General features: G+C 34.4%; 1 protein-coding gene and 1 long non-coding RNA gene across 2 annotated transcripts; one reads left to right on the top strand and one right to left on the bottom strand.

The window, feature by feature from the left end:
- LOC107637658 lies at positions 507 to 3,527 on the top strand. Its single transcript, XM_021120927.1, has 7 exons — positions 507 to 521; positions 700 to 733; positions 857 to 904; positions 1,405 to 1,480; positions 1,666 to 1,820; positions 2,813 to 2,961; positions 3,142 to 3,527. The coding sequence occupies exons 4-7, from the start codon at positions 1,449 to 1,451 to the stop codon at positions 3,298 to 3,300; spliced, it is 495 nt and encodes a 164-aa protein (XP_020976586.1). The 5' UTR covers positions 507 to 521; positions 700 to 733; positions 857 to 904; positions 1,405 to 1,448; the 3' UTR covers positions 3,301 to 3,527.
- LOC110270554 lies at positions 13,667 to 14,487 on the bottom strand. Its single transcript, XR_002360194.1, has 3 exons — positions 14,469 to 14,487; positions 14,026 to 14,362; positions 13,667 to 13,934 (listed from the first exon to the last, which is right to left on the bottom strand). It is a non-coding gene; the product is annotated as an uncharacterized LOC110270554 (long non-coding RNA).

Raw genomic sequence — 18,260 nt, 5'->3', positions numbered from 1 at the left:
AGCTTTAATATCATTAACCTTTTAGATTTTCATTTCACTATGTTGCTGCGGCTTATGGATTGTGTTTGTTTTTGTGAGTACATACATATCACATATGCTTGATTATAAACAGGTGATGGTGGGAAGAATATGCTAGTGCACCCTGTTTAGTTTGAAGTTAGAGTTTATAATCCTTTGATATCTCTAGTTCTCTAATGAAAGTCTTGTAACTTGGCTTGATTTGCTTGCAGATTTTCATGTTTGTATGATCATATCTTTGCTGATAATTTTAAGATTATGGGTAGAGTTAGAAGAAAGGGTAAAAAGCTAAATGTTAATCATGAAGATGCTGTAAGTGGTGAGGATGAAAAGCTTCCCACACAAAAGAGAAGAGGAAGGCCACAAAAACCTCTTAAAGATGAATTTGATGACGAAGAAGTTGAAAAAGTAGAGTGCTTACGTGTTTATGTGTTTTGAAATGTAGCTAATTTCTTTGGCACAATCCGGCCAACCAATAACACAAGATCTTCTTTCTAGTGGTGGTGAGTTTTTGTACTTCTAGATTTGTTTGCCGTTGTTTGGTTTGAATATATATTTTTTTTAGTAGTTGAAGACTTTATGATGGCTATAAGTATTTTCTAACTTTTAGTATTATTGTGGCAATTGATATCTTAATGTTTATTTAGGGAAAGTGCTTACTATTTGGTTTTGTTTATCCAGAAGAAAAGGCATAAAGAAAAAGTTGATTCAAATGGTAATTTATTCCCACTATTACTGAGTATAGGCATTTGTATTCCTTTGGTTTCTATATTCCTTCTTTCATCTTGAAAATCCAGTTTCAGTAGTTAGCAATAATGCAGGTAGTTCTCCATTGCAGCCATCACCATCTTCAAGCAGTTAATTCTCTTCGAAGTCAACAAGAAAGGTAACAATCTTGTTACCATTTCATATGGAATATTCATTTCATTTTTCAACTATTGACAGTCATTTCTATAGTTTCTTTTTACTTTTTGCTTTGCTGCTTCTTTGCTATTTTCATTTCTTTGCTATAATTCTCAGTTTCTCGCATTAAAAGTTTTAAAAAGAAAATTTAGTCCAATTAGTGCTCTAAAGAAATTCTTTTAAAATACAAAATTGTTCATGTATTTGATGTTATTAATTAAAATCTAGCATTTTTTCTACTGGTAATAGCTATTACCAAAGGAAGGGTAATGCTCAAGCACTCTAATGATTTCACTGTCACTTTCTTTGCTTCGCACAGTTGTTAGATTGGATCACATGGCATGGCATGTTGGTAAATGGTAATTGATGTATGAGCTGACTGTGATTCGAAACTAGTTTTATGGAATACTTTTAACCAATTAATTCACACAAAAAGGTTTGAATTTCCTCTGTGCATTAATTAAAGTTTGGTTTATTTTTCAGGAGATGCACAGTTGTATTGTAAGCCTCACTTTAAGGTACAATCAATGTATTTTTCCCTCCTTCTTCAGTTAGAAAGGTAAATCAATTTTCTTTCTGTTTGATGTATGTTCTATTAATTTCTCTCTCTCTCTCTCTCTCTCTCTCTCTACTCTTTCTCTCTTCAGTTAGAAAGGTAAATCAATTTTCTTTCTGTCTCTCTCTCTCTCTCTCTCTCTCTCTCTCTCTCTCTCTCTCTCTCTCACTTTCTTAAACTATGAGCAGAAAATGTCAAAGTTTCGGTCAGAAGACAGTGAATTTACCTCTGTTCAGGGAGGTCTCTATTTTCTCACTTGTAGTGTTACTATTTTCTGTTGCATTTACGATTTTCTGGGTTGCTACTACAGCAATCATATTCATGGATAGGCCAAGATATTCTTGTAAGTTCTAGATACTAGTACCTGCAAAATGGGTCTTTCTATTATCATTGCTGTTTCTGAATTCTTTTAAATGGCTAGCAATTCTAATATCTGTCTCGTAAGGGTAACTTATTATATCTTGGAGGCAACATATGTCTGCCACGTGGCTTAAAAAATAATCTTCACTGTGTGGATGTTAAGGATTCTACAACCAATCTTGAAAGATATTCCCTTATATTCCTTTCTTTAAACTCAACTTAGCCACTATAATAAGTTTTTATAGTGTTCATTATTTCCTCTGTAGTAAGTACATTTACTCTCTGCTGCTACAAGGACAATAACACAGCCATGGCAGCTTTAGTTTCAACCATAGGAGCTGTCAAAGGAACTCTAATCAAGTATGAATATGATATGTTACCTTTCATGTAGTTAGCTATAGCTTCTTTCCTATTCATAGTGTGCAATTTTTACGTGAAATTCAAATCACTGTTTTTCATTATGATTTGAATTTTGATTTCATGTGTGCAAATCCTTTTTCTCTCTTGTCATATTTGCTTTGATCATTGTGAACATTTCTAAACTTGTCATATAAGGGAGAGGGCCTACCGAACTAGATATATTTGTTTAGGATGATCTTAACCAGTAACCGGTGGTGAGTGATTCTGATATGAAATATCATTTTGATTGTTTGATCTACTAAATGAATGTAGCAACAATGCAGCAATGTGTTTAGGACTTGGGAGCATGACAGTGTTGTAACAAGTTATTAAGTAGGTGAATCATTGATATTTGAGCTTAAAAAATTGAGATGTCTAGTTATGTAATATTCATAAACATTTGTGTGGAAGTCACTAAATCTTGAAGATATCAATGAATCTCTCCGTGATTTGTAATTCCATTTAAACATCTTTATTATATTCATTGAGACATCTCCTTGTGTGGTTGAATGGCAGTCTTGATATTCTTGAATTTCTCTTCATGTATCATTTCTTACTGAGAATGTTCTGATGCAGTGGCCGGTGTATATCTCGCTGAGAGGCTTAATACTGTTATGAGGATGAACTGGAAAAGCTTCTCTAGTCAAAACTATTTTGATCCAAATGGATTATTCATGTCAGTTCTTTGGTCGGGTCCCCTTCTTGTCATTGCTATGATAATTCTGGTTAGTATTTTTCATCACGTAACTCATTTAAATGATGGTCCTCGTTTCTTATTCAATACATTGAATTGAAGTATCTTGTCTCTCTGGCAGATCAACACACTCTTCTCCTTGTGTTACTTGATTGTTAGGTGGAAAAGTAACTCTTAAATAACAAGAGAATAATGTAATTTTACATTGCAGGCGAGTTTGAATGGTTCTGGAGCTGTGACTTCATCAGTTCCCAGTTCATCAGCTTTCTTTGGAAGCAACTTGAAGAAGGTTCGTCAAGAATCTCCAGCAGCAGCAAGGTTTCCACCGGAAGCTTCAAGATTGTGGCGATCGATGAGGACAAGAAGATAAGGACAGATGGAAAGGGTTGGCCTATGATATCTCAAATGACCAGCAAGATATCACAAGAGGGAAGGGTATTTTGTAGTTTTTAATGTGTATTTTGTAGTTTTTAAAGGAAGTAGATAATGTAATAGTTGTTGGAATTGTAATGCATGTATTACAAATTCATGGGTAACTGTTCTCACTTTGACTTTTTGTTAGAGCTTGTCATGTGATCAACCACTATATTTAGTGTACAAGTTTATGAAGGTTTTATATTGTTAATAGTAATTAAAATTGTTATGAAGGTTTTTTATATTGTCTAAATTTTACATTATCTATTAATTCTGTTAGATTTTATTATGAAGATTAAAAAAAAAACAACTAAACTTGAACAAACCTATCGCCACGCTTTAAAAGCGTCGCTATTCGGTACAGGGGCCATTTTTCGCTACGCTTTAAAGCGTAGCCATATCTCTAGCTACTGACACGCTTTTAAAGCGTAGCCATATCTCTTGCTATTGGCACGCTTTTAAAGCGTGACGATCTTTAAAAGCGAGGCAAGAAAAAAAGTGTGGCGATAGGTCACCAAAAGCGTGGCGATAGAGCAATCGGCACCCTTGCAGTTGTGACCCTTTCAAAAGCGTGCCAGTAGCTCAAAAAGCGTGGCAAAAAGCTATCGCTACGCTTTTTTGGACTTTTCGCCACGCTTTAAAAGCGTAGCAAAAAGCTTGTTTTCTTGTAGTGATGTGTACTATGAACATGGAGTCTCTGAACCTTTGTATAATGAGGAAGCAGAACCAGTATCATCTAAAGACAAAGAGTTGATGGTGATACAAAACTTTATTCCCACTCCAAACCCCACCATCAATGTCACAACTGAACCAATTCCCATCACAACACCATCTACTCCAACTTTTAAACCAAGTGACACCATTATTCCTACCCAAAAAATAGTCTCCACAACAAAGTCTACTGATAACTTGTCTCTAGGACCAAAACAAAAGATCCCACCTACTTCAATTTCTATTGGTAAACCAAACTTACCAGAAAAAATACACTCCCAATCCACTGCAACTCTTGGATCTAAGCCCAATCTACCACAAAAAATAATGGCTCAACCCAGTAAAACTAAGCCCAACATCTCACCAAAAAGAATGGCCCAACCCACTGCAATTCCTAAACCATGGTCCAAATTGAAAGAAACCAAGAAGTGTGATGTACTAAAGAGATGTTCTAAGAATAAAAAAGCTGCGGTACCATATGGAAGGAGGCCTTTAACAAGAACAGCTGCTATTGGAGCTATTGGAAGATCAATTGAGGGAAAACATCCCCAAACAGTCTTTGTGGCTTTGTCTAGCTCAGATGAATTCTCAGATAGCCATGATAGTGATGATAGTGTAGAGGATGAATCATATTGGCCTGGTGGTGATAAGGTGTCTACTGAGGAAGAAGATGTGGCTGTAGAGAGATCAGCAGTAAAGAAGACTAATGTGAAACTGAGAACTAGCACAGATAAGAAACTTACTAAACAAAAGAAAGCTGTTATGGTTGAGGATGATGGTCCTGTGTGTGCAGACTCAGGATCTGAGGATGATAAACTTTTTTTGGGAACAATCCTGAGTTTGGATCAATAGCACCATATCATGATGCCCAAGATGAAGCTTAACATGAATCTGATGGTGGAGACTCATGGCACTCAGAAGAAATGAAGACTCCTCCAAACTCTGAGGATGAGTTGGAGGAGATTGAATCAAATGAGGTCTTCCCTGTGTTCAGAGAAGGAGGAAGATTTGGAGAGCTTACGCTTGATGTTGGAATGACATTCACTACAAAGATGGAGTTCAAAGAGACTGTGCGTGACTATTATATTCAGGAGGGTAAGAGGATTTGGTTTAAGTAGAATGATAATGTAAAAATGAGAGCTGTGTGTAAGGATGAAAGTTGTGGTTGGTTGGTGTATGCTTCTAATAATACTGAGAATAATTGTTGGTAAATCGAGACGATCGTAGATGACCACACCTGTGTAAGAGAGACCAAAAATAGACTAGCTAATAGGAAGTGGCTAGCCTGCAAATTGGTGAAGAAGCTAAGAAAATACCCTAATCTAAGACACTCTAAGGCTGCACAATATTTTAAGACAAAGTATGATTTAGATCTGAACAAGTCTTCACTGACTAGGGCTTTAAGAGATGTTAGAGCTATTGTGTATGGTGATGCTGCTGCCCAATATGGGATGGTGAAAGATTATGGGCTGACGCTGCTGAAGAGTAATTCAGGCTCTACTGTAACAGTTCGTATTATACTTCATCCCAACCCTGATGATGATCCAATCTTTGAGAAGATGTACATTTGTTTGGATGCGTGTAAAAGAGGATTTTTGGCTGGTTGCAGACCTCTTATAGGCTTGGATGGAGCTTTTCTGAAGACCCAGCATGGTGGTCAAATCCTGTCTACTATTGGCCAAGATGCAAACAACCACATATGTGATTGCCTATGCAATTGTCCCTGTTGAAAACACTGATAACTGGAGGTGGTTCTTAGAATTACTTCATCAAGGCTTGGAGGATTACAAACAAAACAAGCTGTATTTTATATTAGATATGCAGAAGGTATGTAATTAAGTTAATTTTATTGTGTATAGCTAGTACTTGGCTCATTGATTGTCTTTATTAATTGTTATATAACTGGTGTGCAATTAGTCTATTATGTGAAAGTTGGAAGAAAGCAGCAATTGACTTGTAACATTTTTGCTTTGTAATTTTAAGTTATTTTGAACTATCAAAGTATCTGTGTAAGTGTAAATCACCCATTATTTGGCTGCTGTTGTTTTTATTACTGTTATTTGACCAATAAGTGTTAACTGCTCATTTCCATAGTTGTTGGACTCCTGTATATATATTGGACTGCTATTTATACATGTTTTATAATGTGTTGATGATATGGACGAAGACTAATTCAATAAGTTTAAATGGTTGAAAATGGACAAACTAAATGCACTTATGAAAATTTAGGGAGCAATTAGATGTCACTTATAAAAGTTTAGGGGCCTCTTAGATGTCACTTATGCAATTTTAAGGACTATTCTGATGCCTAATAACAAGTCTTACACCTACTGTGTATGTTGAATTAGGGCCTCATCCATACAGTTAAAGAAGTTTTTCCAGATGTCCATCACAAATTCTATATTTGGCATTTATGGAAGAACTTCAATAAGCAATGGAAGGATCTCCAGTTTAGACAGCTACTGTGAAATTGTGCAAGGTGTACTAGCCAAGATGGATTCCTTTATCAAAAAAATTGAGAGGGTTAATAAGAATGCTTGGAATTATCTGAACAAGTGGCCTAGAGATTCTTGGAGTCGGGCTTTCTTCAGTAATGCCCCTAAAATAGACAACATCTGCAATAATGCTTGTGAAGTCTTCAACTCTAGGATAAAAAAAGCTAGAGCTAAGCCTATTATCACATTATTGAAAATCAGAATGTATGCAATGAGGTTTATAGCTAGGAACAAAGTCAAGCTTAGTTCAAACATTGGAATTCTACCTCCAATACAGCGTAGCAGATTAGAAAAGATAAGGAAAGAATCGAAAAATTGGGTCCCTATGTAGTCTGGTGATACAAACTACGAAAAATTTGAAGTTCATGGCTGGCCAACCAACATGGTTGTGGACTTGGAAAAGAGGCTCTGTACATGAGGTCTCTGGCAATTGAGTGGTAATATTTTCTTATGTTTGTTGTTATCTTATTATTGTTATCCATGAGTGGAAATTGAGATTATAGTTGGCTTATTATTGTTATCTTTGTTGTTGTGTTAATTCTATTTAGGGATGCCATACGTGCATGCTTGTGCAGCATTGGCAAGGGCTGGTAAAAGAATTTTATCACAAGTGGTTGACTATGAAAGTATATAATGACATATATGCCTTCCATATCAATCCAATTCCAGGTCAAGCATTATGAAAAAAGTCATCATGTAACAGACCACAAGCACCAAAGTTTAGGAAGAAGCCAGGGCCACTTAAAAAAAAAAAAAAAGAAAGGATGCAGATGAGGAGTAAAGTGGGAGTAAGAAATAGAGGACCAAACTGAAAAGAATTTATAAAAAAGGTCGCAGTCGTTATTGTGGTGAAGCAGGAATACCAAGAGAAATTGTGAAAAGAGGGTTGCTGATGAAGAGGAGGCTGCTATTGCAGAGGCTATTGCTGCTAATGGTGGTGAAGGTCAGCTCAACAATTCTGCTCCAGTTGGACCGGTAAACGGTGGTGAAGCCATCCCTATCCCACAACCTCAGACTGAAATCCAGCTTGAACTCAGTCAACCACCCTTGTCAGAAATTGATGACTCTCAACAGGTTCACAATATTAAATGACATTGATTTTATTAAATACATATTCTTATCAATTTTACTAACTACTTTACATGTTTTCACTGATAAGTTTCACCTACTACTGTTAGGCCACTAAAACTCCCTCCCAAAAGGAAGTTGTTCAAAGCTAGAAAATCCACTTCAAGAAACAGCAATTCATCAGTAAAGCACTCCACCTGCTTCCACCCCACCAGCTAGCACTCAACCAGCAAGGAATCCTCCACCTAATCCTATGCAAGGTGCAACACAGAGGATTGCTACAAGACTTGAAAACTTCATGAAGTTTGTGCCCAACCCTGGATTCAAACCATCCGGAACCAAGAAATGAAGATTTAGATATTATGTATATGGAATAATTAGTGTTTTTGTCCATCTATTTTGTTTGGATTATATACTTTCAATGCTGTCTTAATTAGGATACTATAGACTTATGACTTTGTGAGGCCTTAATTATGAAAACTTTGACATAGATGAACAATGTTTATGGGTGAACAATGTTTTGGCTGTGTTTCATTATATCATGGACAAGTATTATAATATGAATAAATGGATTACTATTTCATATTGTTTCTCCAATTTTCAAAATATGCAAGCACAATGATGTTGTTTACTTTAATTTGTATTTGTTTTAAACAAAAAGACAGGTACATGTTGTTTACTTTAATTTGCATTTGTTTCAAACAAAAAGGCATGTAAAGGTACTAGAACAACATCTACATATAACATGTCATTTATTTTTTGCCAGATACAATTGGCCAAATTGTCTATTTAGCTTTAACAGAAGAACGGCTCTTATAATCAGCAACATAAATACAAAAACCAAAATCCCACCCAGTTTTAGAACCCTAACTTCAGACTCTAGCCTTCCAAGTTTCCAAACAATATTCATCTTCTATTCTTCATTGTCTAGAAGGGCTTGTTCTACCATCACATGTTATCATATCTTCCAGAATTTTATCTACCCACAGAAATAACCCACATCACCTGTTACCTACAGTCTGCACCCAAGAAACAAGAAATTGAATCAGCCAAGTTCATACCCAAAAATGCAACGAACAACAACAACAACTTATATTGTAGTTTGGGCAACTGACGAACGGTCTCCCTGGGTTAGAATTCGTCGCTGGCCATCGCAACACTGGTCTCGATCCGCACCCACACCATTCTGGCAAATGCAAATCTCTATTTCTAGTCATTCTCCTCATAATGCTTCCAAAAAATCGTGGGTTGTTCGAGCTCCCAACAGCATTACTTGCGCTAGCCATAACTGTGGGCCTTTGAAGATGGAGAAGAGTGAAGAGAGGAGAAGACCAGAGCAATGCATATAGTGATCTTTAAATTTGGGGATTAGGGTTTTTAAATTCAATTAAGGGGACCAAATTGAATAAAAAAAGTTTACTCTTCCACGTCAGCTAGCCATTCTCTTTGCCAGCATGTTACAGCGGAGTCTAGATCAGATTTTCGGTGGAGTCAGGTGGACGAAAATTGCTAGAAGGATGACTGTGGGTCTTGGCGTACAACTTCAGGGATGAAATTGGATAACTATTAAGTTCAGGGATTACTTTAAGACTCGAGTGCAACTTCAGAGACCACTTTGAGTCTTAACTCAGTTTTACCATTTGAGCTAGCCTAACTATATAACCTGGTTTAGATAAGCTTTAAAATTTTTGCATTTTCAGAATTTTTCATTGGCTGATAATACATAACTCAAACTAAAAAATAGGGTAAAAAATTTAAATAAACCAAGGAACCACCAATATTATATAATAGTCCCAAATCAAAAAACGTTACATACATGTTCCTATGTACAAATTTATATAAATTAAATTGACCAAATTTGATTTATCTTCTCTGATACTAAATTCGAATTAGTAACAATAAAGACAAATCGAAATAGATATCATTGATTTATGAATAAATGCATTTCGATCTATTGAATTAGGTTGTTTTAATTTACTCTATGGATTTGGTCACTGATAAATCGAATGAGGAGGTTTTGATTTACATGCAAAGGTTTTGATTTTATCATGTATTTATGTATATTTATAATTATATGAGTATTTTATATAAATAAATGCAAAACAATTCAAATTTCATACAATATTTTTTCGTCCATTTTTTATAGCTCATAAATATTTTGAAAAAGTCTCATAAATATTTTGTTAGCTTATTTTTTATAAATATCAGTTGAACGTGAATTCCATAGCATAAATCTAATTCATGCAATTATTTTAATACACCAACCATTATATCTATATGGAGCCAATGCTAAATCGAATTCAATTAGTTCGATAATACGAGTCTGTAAAAAAAAATTGCATTTTATAAAGTTTAAAAAATTTTATTATGTGATAGGTTAGTAACGAGTACATTACAAATTTTTATAGTACTCATCGTAACAATGTTTAATTTAATAATTGTTATTAAAATTTTAGTTGTACTTGTTACAAAATAAATAATTACAATATATAAATATAAAATGAATTGACCGATTTAAAAATAGGACAATCTAATAATATTGAAAGCCATTTAATTTAAAAACGTAATTTAAAAAATAAATCATTCGCATACTTACATAATTATGAATTTATAATATGATAAATACTTCCCAAAAAGTTATTCTAATACTTGACTTCTAAAACTGAATTATTTATTTAAATAGTTTAATTTTTATCTAACCTAATATAATAAAGTATGTTTAAACCTTATTATTATTATTATTATTATTATTATTATTATTATTATTATTATTATTCGAATTGGTTTAATTCAAATTACATACACATAATTCGAATCAGATAGATTCGAACTCCCCATCAATAATTCGAATCGTTTTGATTCGAACTTCACCTTACATGGTTCGAATAAGTGTGATTCGAACTATTTACACTGCAAATTCCCTCGCTAATTTGAACAGGTTGATTTGAATTATTCACACTGCAAACTCCCTCACTAATTCGAATAGGGTTGATTCGAATTATATAGAGACATGCTTTTGGTTGATCCATGTCTCATTTTTTCGTTTGACTTAATCACGTAAATTCTGATGCAAGCTGATTTAATACTGCTATTATCCTAAATCGAAGCTACCCATTTCGATTTGTCTTTATTCCTATAAATTCGAATCAAACTAATTCGATATAATACTAGAGAAGCTAAATTGAATTTGCATAGATTTATGTTTAAAGACATATACATAACGTTTTTTGATTTGGGATTATTGTGTAATATTAGTGACTCCTTGGTTTATTAAAATTTTTTACCCTAAAAATTATTATATCGAAATCATCAATTTTTATATACTATTAAAAATTTGTATCCAATATTCTCAGTTTCTTTCAAACTAAATTCTTACATATTCATCAATGAGAGTTTTTTTTTTTAATTTTAGCCAAAAACTCCACACGATAGACGTACATAGTACGTAAAAATGTAGGATACGCATTTAAACGAAACCGTCCTTATTATCTCTTATACTTGTATTTTTTTTTTTTGGTGACTACTTATACTTGTATTTAGATAAATACTATAGCAAAGATATATTTACTACTAATCATTGAATTTATAAGAAGAATAAGAGAATAAAAAAAGAAATTGGTATGTTGTTTAAGTGAATGATCTACTTATGTAGCATCAATTTTTTTACCGTCACAATTCCATTTACCTAATAAAAGGAATTATCCATAACACATCTTATTATAAGGGCAAGTTACTTAAATAAATAAAATAGAAAAAACGTTTACCTAAATGTATAAAATTGGTTCTTGTTACCTGCATGTGCAAAAAGCCATTTTTATGTAATCCGTGGCAACCCACCACGGTTTCAAAACGTGCATAAACCGTGGCAGGTCCCAGCGGATTATGGCCAAAAGATATAGAGTGTAAACCGTGGTAGGTCACCATGGTTTACTAAGGAGAGATGGCGTGCATAAACCGTGGAGAGTCACCACGGTTTATGAAGAAACTTGTTTGCACATAAATACTTGTGGGTCACCACAGTTTATGTGTGGTAAATAATGGCCAGAAAACCTTGTTAATTTTATGTCCAAGAGACACAACTTATTTTTTATTTTTTTTTATTATTCTTGTTAATTTTTTATAATTATATTTTTTATTATTATATTTTTCATCTCAAATTTTTTTAATGAAAAAAATGAGAATAAATTAGATTTTCATAATTTGTTCTAGTTTATCACCAAGCAAAATTACAAGAATACAAAATTTTGTGTCTCTGTCCATCAGTGTCTTGTCCTATCCTATTTTCAGTGTCTTATCCTATTTTGTTGTTGAAAACAAAGGTGGCAGCCTAATAAATACACACTATATAGTACATTTTATAAAGAAAAAAAAATCATCTATTTCTATTGAATATTTATAATAAAATTTTTTCGTTCTCTTTATGTATTATTGACTAATATATACTATAAAATTTTTACATGTATTATCAATTATTTTTTCATTATGTTTATCCCTATTTTTCATTTTACACTATATTTAAATATTTATTATACTATAAAAAATATTAATGAACATAATAAAATAATTACTTATTAATATTTTTTAGAGTACTCATTAATATTCTTATAATATAATAAATATTTTTTATTTTAAATTTAACAAATACTAATGTATCAATATACACTTATATGTGAATTTATTAAATCTATATAAAAGATTTAATCAATAAGCATGTTAATGAATATTAATATACCAATATTAACAAGTAATTATTTAATTGTACTCATTAATATGTTATAGTGTAATGAATCTTTATTTTATAAATGAAAAAATAAAGATGAATATAATGAAAGAGGTCACCTTAAGCTTAAACGAACTTTTGAGTAGTTTTTATAAGTTCGCCTAAGATTTTGAAAACTTCATAAAAGCTCAAAATAAAAAATAAAAACACAGATTCCAAACATTAATGTTAGTGTAATTTATTTTTAAAAGTATTTTTTATTTTATAATAGAAAAAAATCCAAAAATTTTATGGTGTTTATTATTGGAGTCTAATTTTTTTCTAATTTATTTTACATAACAAATTTTAAATATTTTAAATTTATTAAATTTCATCATTTTAAATTAAATATTAATTTTTTATTTTTTAGTAAATAGACATCAATTTTTTAAGCACTATAAAAATCATTTTCTTAGTATTATCTGATTTTTTTCTATTGTACTCTTTCTATTATAAAAAGTTGTTGTTGATAAGACATAATTTAAGATTCTGCTCATAAATTTATTGTGCTAATAAATTCATTTTCTATTGGACATAAAATTAACAAGGTTTTCTGGCTATTATTTACCACACATAAACCGTGGTGACCCACAAGGTTTTATGTACAAACAAGTTTCTTCATAAACCGTGGTGACTCTCTACGGTTTATGTTACAGAAGGCTTTGGTTGAGGAAGAACAAAGAACCAAACTCTTTCAATCATGCTCACGAATTAAGGTACGCTTCTGCTACAACTAAAAAATTACTTATTACAAACGGATTTATAGATAGATTTGGTCTTTAATTTATTACAGACAGATTTTTGGTTATTGACGAATTTTGTTCCTCTATAGAAGTCTCGTCAGAAATTATTTACCGACAGAATTTTTCGTCGGTAATTTACCAACAGATTTTTTCCGTTACTGACAAATTTTTTCTCTGTAATCATCCCCTCCATTTCACTAAAAATGTCAGATTTTCTGTTGGTAATTTATCGACAATTTTTTTTCTCGGTAATCATCCCCTCCATTTCGCTTAAAACGTCAGATTTTCTAGCAAATTTTTCGTATGTAACTAGCATCAAATTTTCTGTTGGTAATTGGTGCCTGGAAAAGCATTCACAACTTTTAATACATACAGATTTTTCATCTGTAAATCCATCAATAAGGTAAAACATAATTTTTTTAGATTTTTCATTGCAAAATGAATATTTTTAAGTTTGTTTTCTAAATTTACTCTATCAAACACACTGCGAATTGAAAAAAAGAAATTCAAAAATCACATAGATAAACATAATATTTATTACATCATACCTATAAAATTGGGTATTATTTTTCAACATCATTGGCCAATATCTCATTCTGTCTCAATAAAAAAATACCATAAAAAAAGATGACCATCCCAATGTTACATGGATCTCCTTCATTAACTAATGTAACAAATTACACTTAGCACTTAAAGATGGGATAATCTAGAATATTAATGGATAACCATTAAAATTTTCCAAATCTGGGTGAGAATTCATAACTCCAAGGATAGCATGATGATTAGGTTGACTTTCAACATCCCAAATGAGGACCTGAAATTCGGCCAATTAAAAACATACCATGAACCAAGAAATAAAACCAGCTCTGAAGAATATGCACAAAAGCAAAAGGTAAAGTTCTCACGTCAGGGTTGTCTGTATGAGTAGCCACTATCTCAAAGTTCTGCGATAATTCCGTAATTCTATTCATCTATAAAATGCATCATAGATCAGATCAACCCCCACTATCTCATCATTATCAACATAATCAAGTTCAAGTCAAAATATAACAATGACCATAACTAAAGAAAATCAAGGCAAAAAGAAAAGCCGGACAAAATTGCATAAGCTTGTAACTTCTTGTAGAAAATAAAGGATCCACTTTTGAATTTCTATCGATATGAAAGGTGAATATGTACCTCTCATGGATGTATAATGGTCTTGTACTTCTTGACGAATTGAGAGCATACCTCTTCATTAAACTAGTACCAAAAGGCATTCCCAAATGCTTAATTGAATTTCAAACGCCAAAGTAAAACCATTCAAAGATAATAAGCTAGATATCACATTCACATAAGATTAACAAACTTGTGAAATGTGCTCTGCAGCTGCAACCTAGGCTTAACAAAGCTCACAATTTGCAATGACCAGTGTATTTGTAACACTTCCATCAATCTACCAACATACAAAAAAAACACTGAGTCGTTTCTTCTTTCCTTTCAGCACAGAAGAACATAGACACATTACAGTTATTATGAAATACACATCAAGATCGTCAAATGCTCATTACTTAGAAAAGGTATAATTTCTCTTACAACATTAATTTCCTCTCAGCAGCACACAACAACATGCACAAGAAGCACATTAAACAAACATTGAATAGGGGGACTTACCTTGGCTTCTTTGATGATCTTGGTGTGTTGTTCATCCTTGGGCTTGGGCTTGGGCTTTTGGTCCCTTGATGGTCTTTGGTGTGTTATTTTTCAACATTTGAAAGTAGGTGTCTATTGAAGTATCGATATCTAATAAGCGGTAAGAGCAAACAAAACTATAAAATTGGATTTTAAAATTCATTGAGGAAAGAGTCATTACAGTGAAGTGAGCATTGAGGAACTTGGAAATGAGGGGATATAGCCATTGAAGTTGTTGTGGCTAAGGTTCCTGCACATACACCAATGGAATGAGTCCCAAAATACAAACATATGCTAGCAACTTAACAAAGGCTTATTATAAGGAAGCAATACATTATTTGCAAGTTAGTCAACTCTATGACACTGGATGGAAGTGGTCCTTTCAAATTACTTAAGGAAAGATCCTTGCAAAACTAACAATAATATACATCTCATACGGTTATCAAATCATTAAAAAGCCACAGTTCAGTGCATGTAATTCTTGCTCTCAGTTTGATGAACTTAGCAACATATTTTCAAGAAGAATAAAAGGACTTACAACTTAGTGATAACAGGTGCACCATTAGAAAAATCACATGATATTCCTTGCCATACATGGTAAAAAAAATTCTAATTTTATGAAAGAAATTAGACACCACCATTTAGTTCTAGTACAGGGATATATAAACCAGTTTTGAATGCATCACTTCAACTCAGGACTTCAAACAGTTGGAGAGAAGCAATTGAATCACTGCAGATCCAAAAGCTCATCTTAATTCTTAATAGATTAAATCAGAGAGCAAAAACAAAGGTATAATAAACAATTTATCTCCAAACTTAAATCAGAGAGCAAAATTGAAGATATAATAAGGAACCACCTTGGTGAGACCCCTGTTTATAGAGCTGCTGCAGCTGCACTCAGCAAGACCAAGTTGCTTCAACACTTTGTTCCTTGAACACTTTGCTAGCAACAATGCCTTCCAAATTTGTAAGAAAAGTACTGGATTAGATACGTGAGCATTAGTTATATATGGAATTTGTTATCAAAATAGTAGTGTGTTAATAACTAAAGCTTTTGATGTTTTAAACTTAATAATCCAAGATGTATATTGTACTGGATGCCTCCGATACGGGTGGAGAGATAGATCAGAAACTTGCGAGTCGAGGCGGATGCCGGATTATTTGACTGGAGCAATGGGGGTGGTACCTATAAAGACACTCTGACGCTCAAGTCAGAATGGATCTGAGAGGTATAAGGTGTGTAGAGTGAATGACATACCTGAGGGGGCCTAGGCTCCCTTTTATATACGTGATGGTAATTATCTTATCTTATCTTATCTGGTTAAGATAAGGGAGATATTTGAATTTGATTGTTGGTTAGAAGCTCTAGTGGGCTGGTTCCGGGCCTTCTAGAAGGGTGAAGCAGTTCGGATCCGGGTAACCGGGTTTGGAGACTGTTCCGGGTGTGGAAGTCGTGGGCCGGATCCATAACAGTTGCCCCCGGAGTGAGAGAGTGAGGGTGCTCGGTCTCATCGCTAGAGGAACCTTTTCCTCGCCGTTGTGGTTTGGTAAGGAGATCGTTGTTTGATTTTTCCGGTCGCGGTCGGGGATTCAGGGAGTTCCTGGCCGTTTCATGGTCAGGCGACGAGTGCGTTGTTTGGGCATCTCATCACATGCCGGGTTTGATGACCGTTTCGAGGAAAGGCCCGGAGATCGGGTCTGGAACAGTTGCCCCCAGAGCATGAGAGCATGCTTGCTTGGTCTCAATGCTAAGTTGTTTGGAGAGTCCGATTCTCTGTAGTTCGGGAGACTGTGAAGGGCCTGGAAAGGGCGTGACGTCATCCTGCACCGATTGGCAGGATGTTGGTTAGTCCGGCTTTTCGCGAGTTGGAAGACCATCAGCTCATGCTTGTTGTTTTGGGCCATTATTGTGAACTTATTTTAGGCCTCTTGGTGGGCCAATTTCAAGACTTTATTTATTTAGCTTATTTAGATTTCTGTTTTGTTTGCCTCGCGGTGATCGATCCCCGAGCCGTCATTTTTTGTTTTTTGGATATCCATTTTGCTGGCCTCTGGGTGATCGATTTCCGGGTAGCCGTTTACCTATTTGGATATCCATTTTATTATTTGGATATCCGTTTTGTTGGCCTCGGGGTAATCGATTCCCATGTAGCCGTTTACTTATTTGAATATCCGTTTTGTTATTTGGATATCCGTTTTATTGGCTTCGAGTTGATCGATTCCCGGGTAGCCGTTTACTTATTTGGATATCCGTTTTATTATTTGGATATTCGTTTTATGGGCCTCGGGATGATCCCCAGGTAGCCGTTTACCTATTTGGATATCCGTTTTATTATTTGGATATCCGTTTTATTGGCTTCGGGGTGATTGATTCCCGGATAGCTGCTTATTTATTTGGATATCCGTTTTATTATTTGGATATCCATTTTGTTATTTGGATATCCATTTTATTGGCTTCAAGGTGATCGATTCCCGGATAACCGTTTACTTATTTGGATATTCATTTTGTTGGCTTCGGGGTGATCGATTCCCGGGTAGCCGTTTACTTATTTGGATATCCGTTTTATTATTTGGATATCCGTTTTGTTATTTGGATATCCGTTTTATTGGCTTCGAGGTGATTGATTCCCGGGTATCCGTTTACTTATTTGGATATCCATTTTATTATTTAGATATCCGTTTTGTGGGCCTCGGGGTGATCGATTCCCGGGTAGCAGTTTACCTATTTGGATATCCGTTTTATTATTTAGATATCCGTTTTGTTGGCTTCGAGGTGATCGATTCCCGGGTATCCGTTTACTTATTTGGATGTGGAGAGATAGATCGGGAACTTGCGAGTCGAGGCGGATGCCGGATTATTTGACTGGAGCAATGGGAGTGGTACCTACAAAGACACTCCGACGCTCAAGTCAGAATGGATCTGAGAGGTATAAGGTGTGTAGAGTGAATGACATACTTGAGGGTGCCTAGGCTCCCCTTTATATAGGTGATGGTAATTATCTTATCTTATCTTATCTGGTTAAGATAAGGGAGATATTTGAATTTGATTGTTGGTTAGAAGCTCTAGTGGGCTGGTTTCGGGCCTTCTAGAAGGGTGAAGTAGTTCGGATCTGGGTAACCGGGTTCGAAGACTGTTCCAGGTGTGGAAGTCGTGGGCCGGATCCATAACAGTTGCCCCCGGAGCGAGAGAGTGAGGGTGCTCGGTCTCATCGCTGGAGGAACCTTTTCCTCGCCGTTGTGGTTTGGCAAGGAGATCGTTGTTTGGTTTTTCCGGTCACGGTCGGGGATTCAGGAGTTCCTGGCCGTTTCATGGTCAGGCGATGAGCGCTTTTTTTGGGCATCTCATCACATGCCGGGTTTGATGACCGTTTCGAGGAAAGGCCCGGAGATCGGGTCTGGAACATATATATATACTAGAATAGTTGCAAAAAGGATATGGAAGTTAATTTCAAAGCATAAGAATGGTTGC

The sequence above is a fragment of the Arachis ipaensis genome, chromosome B04 (genome assembly GCF_000816755.2).
Source record: "Arachis ipaensis cultivar K30076 chromosome B04, Araip1.1, whole genome shotgun sequence".
NCBI lineage: Eukaryota > Viridiplantae > Streptophyta > Magnoliopsida > Fabales > Fabaceae > Arachis > Arachis ipaensis.
The sequence above is the reverse complement of the archived record's forward strand: the minus strand, read 5'-3'. Positions and strand labels throughout refer to the sequence as shown.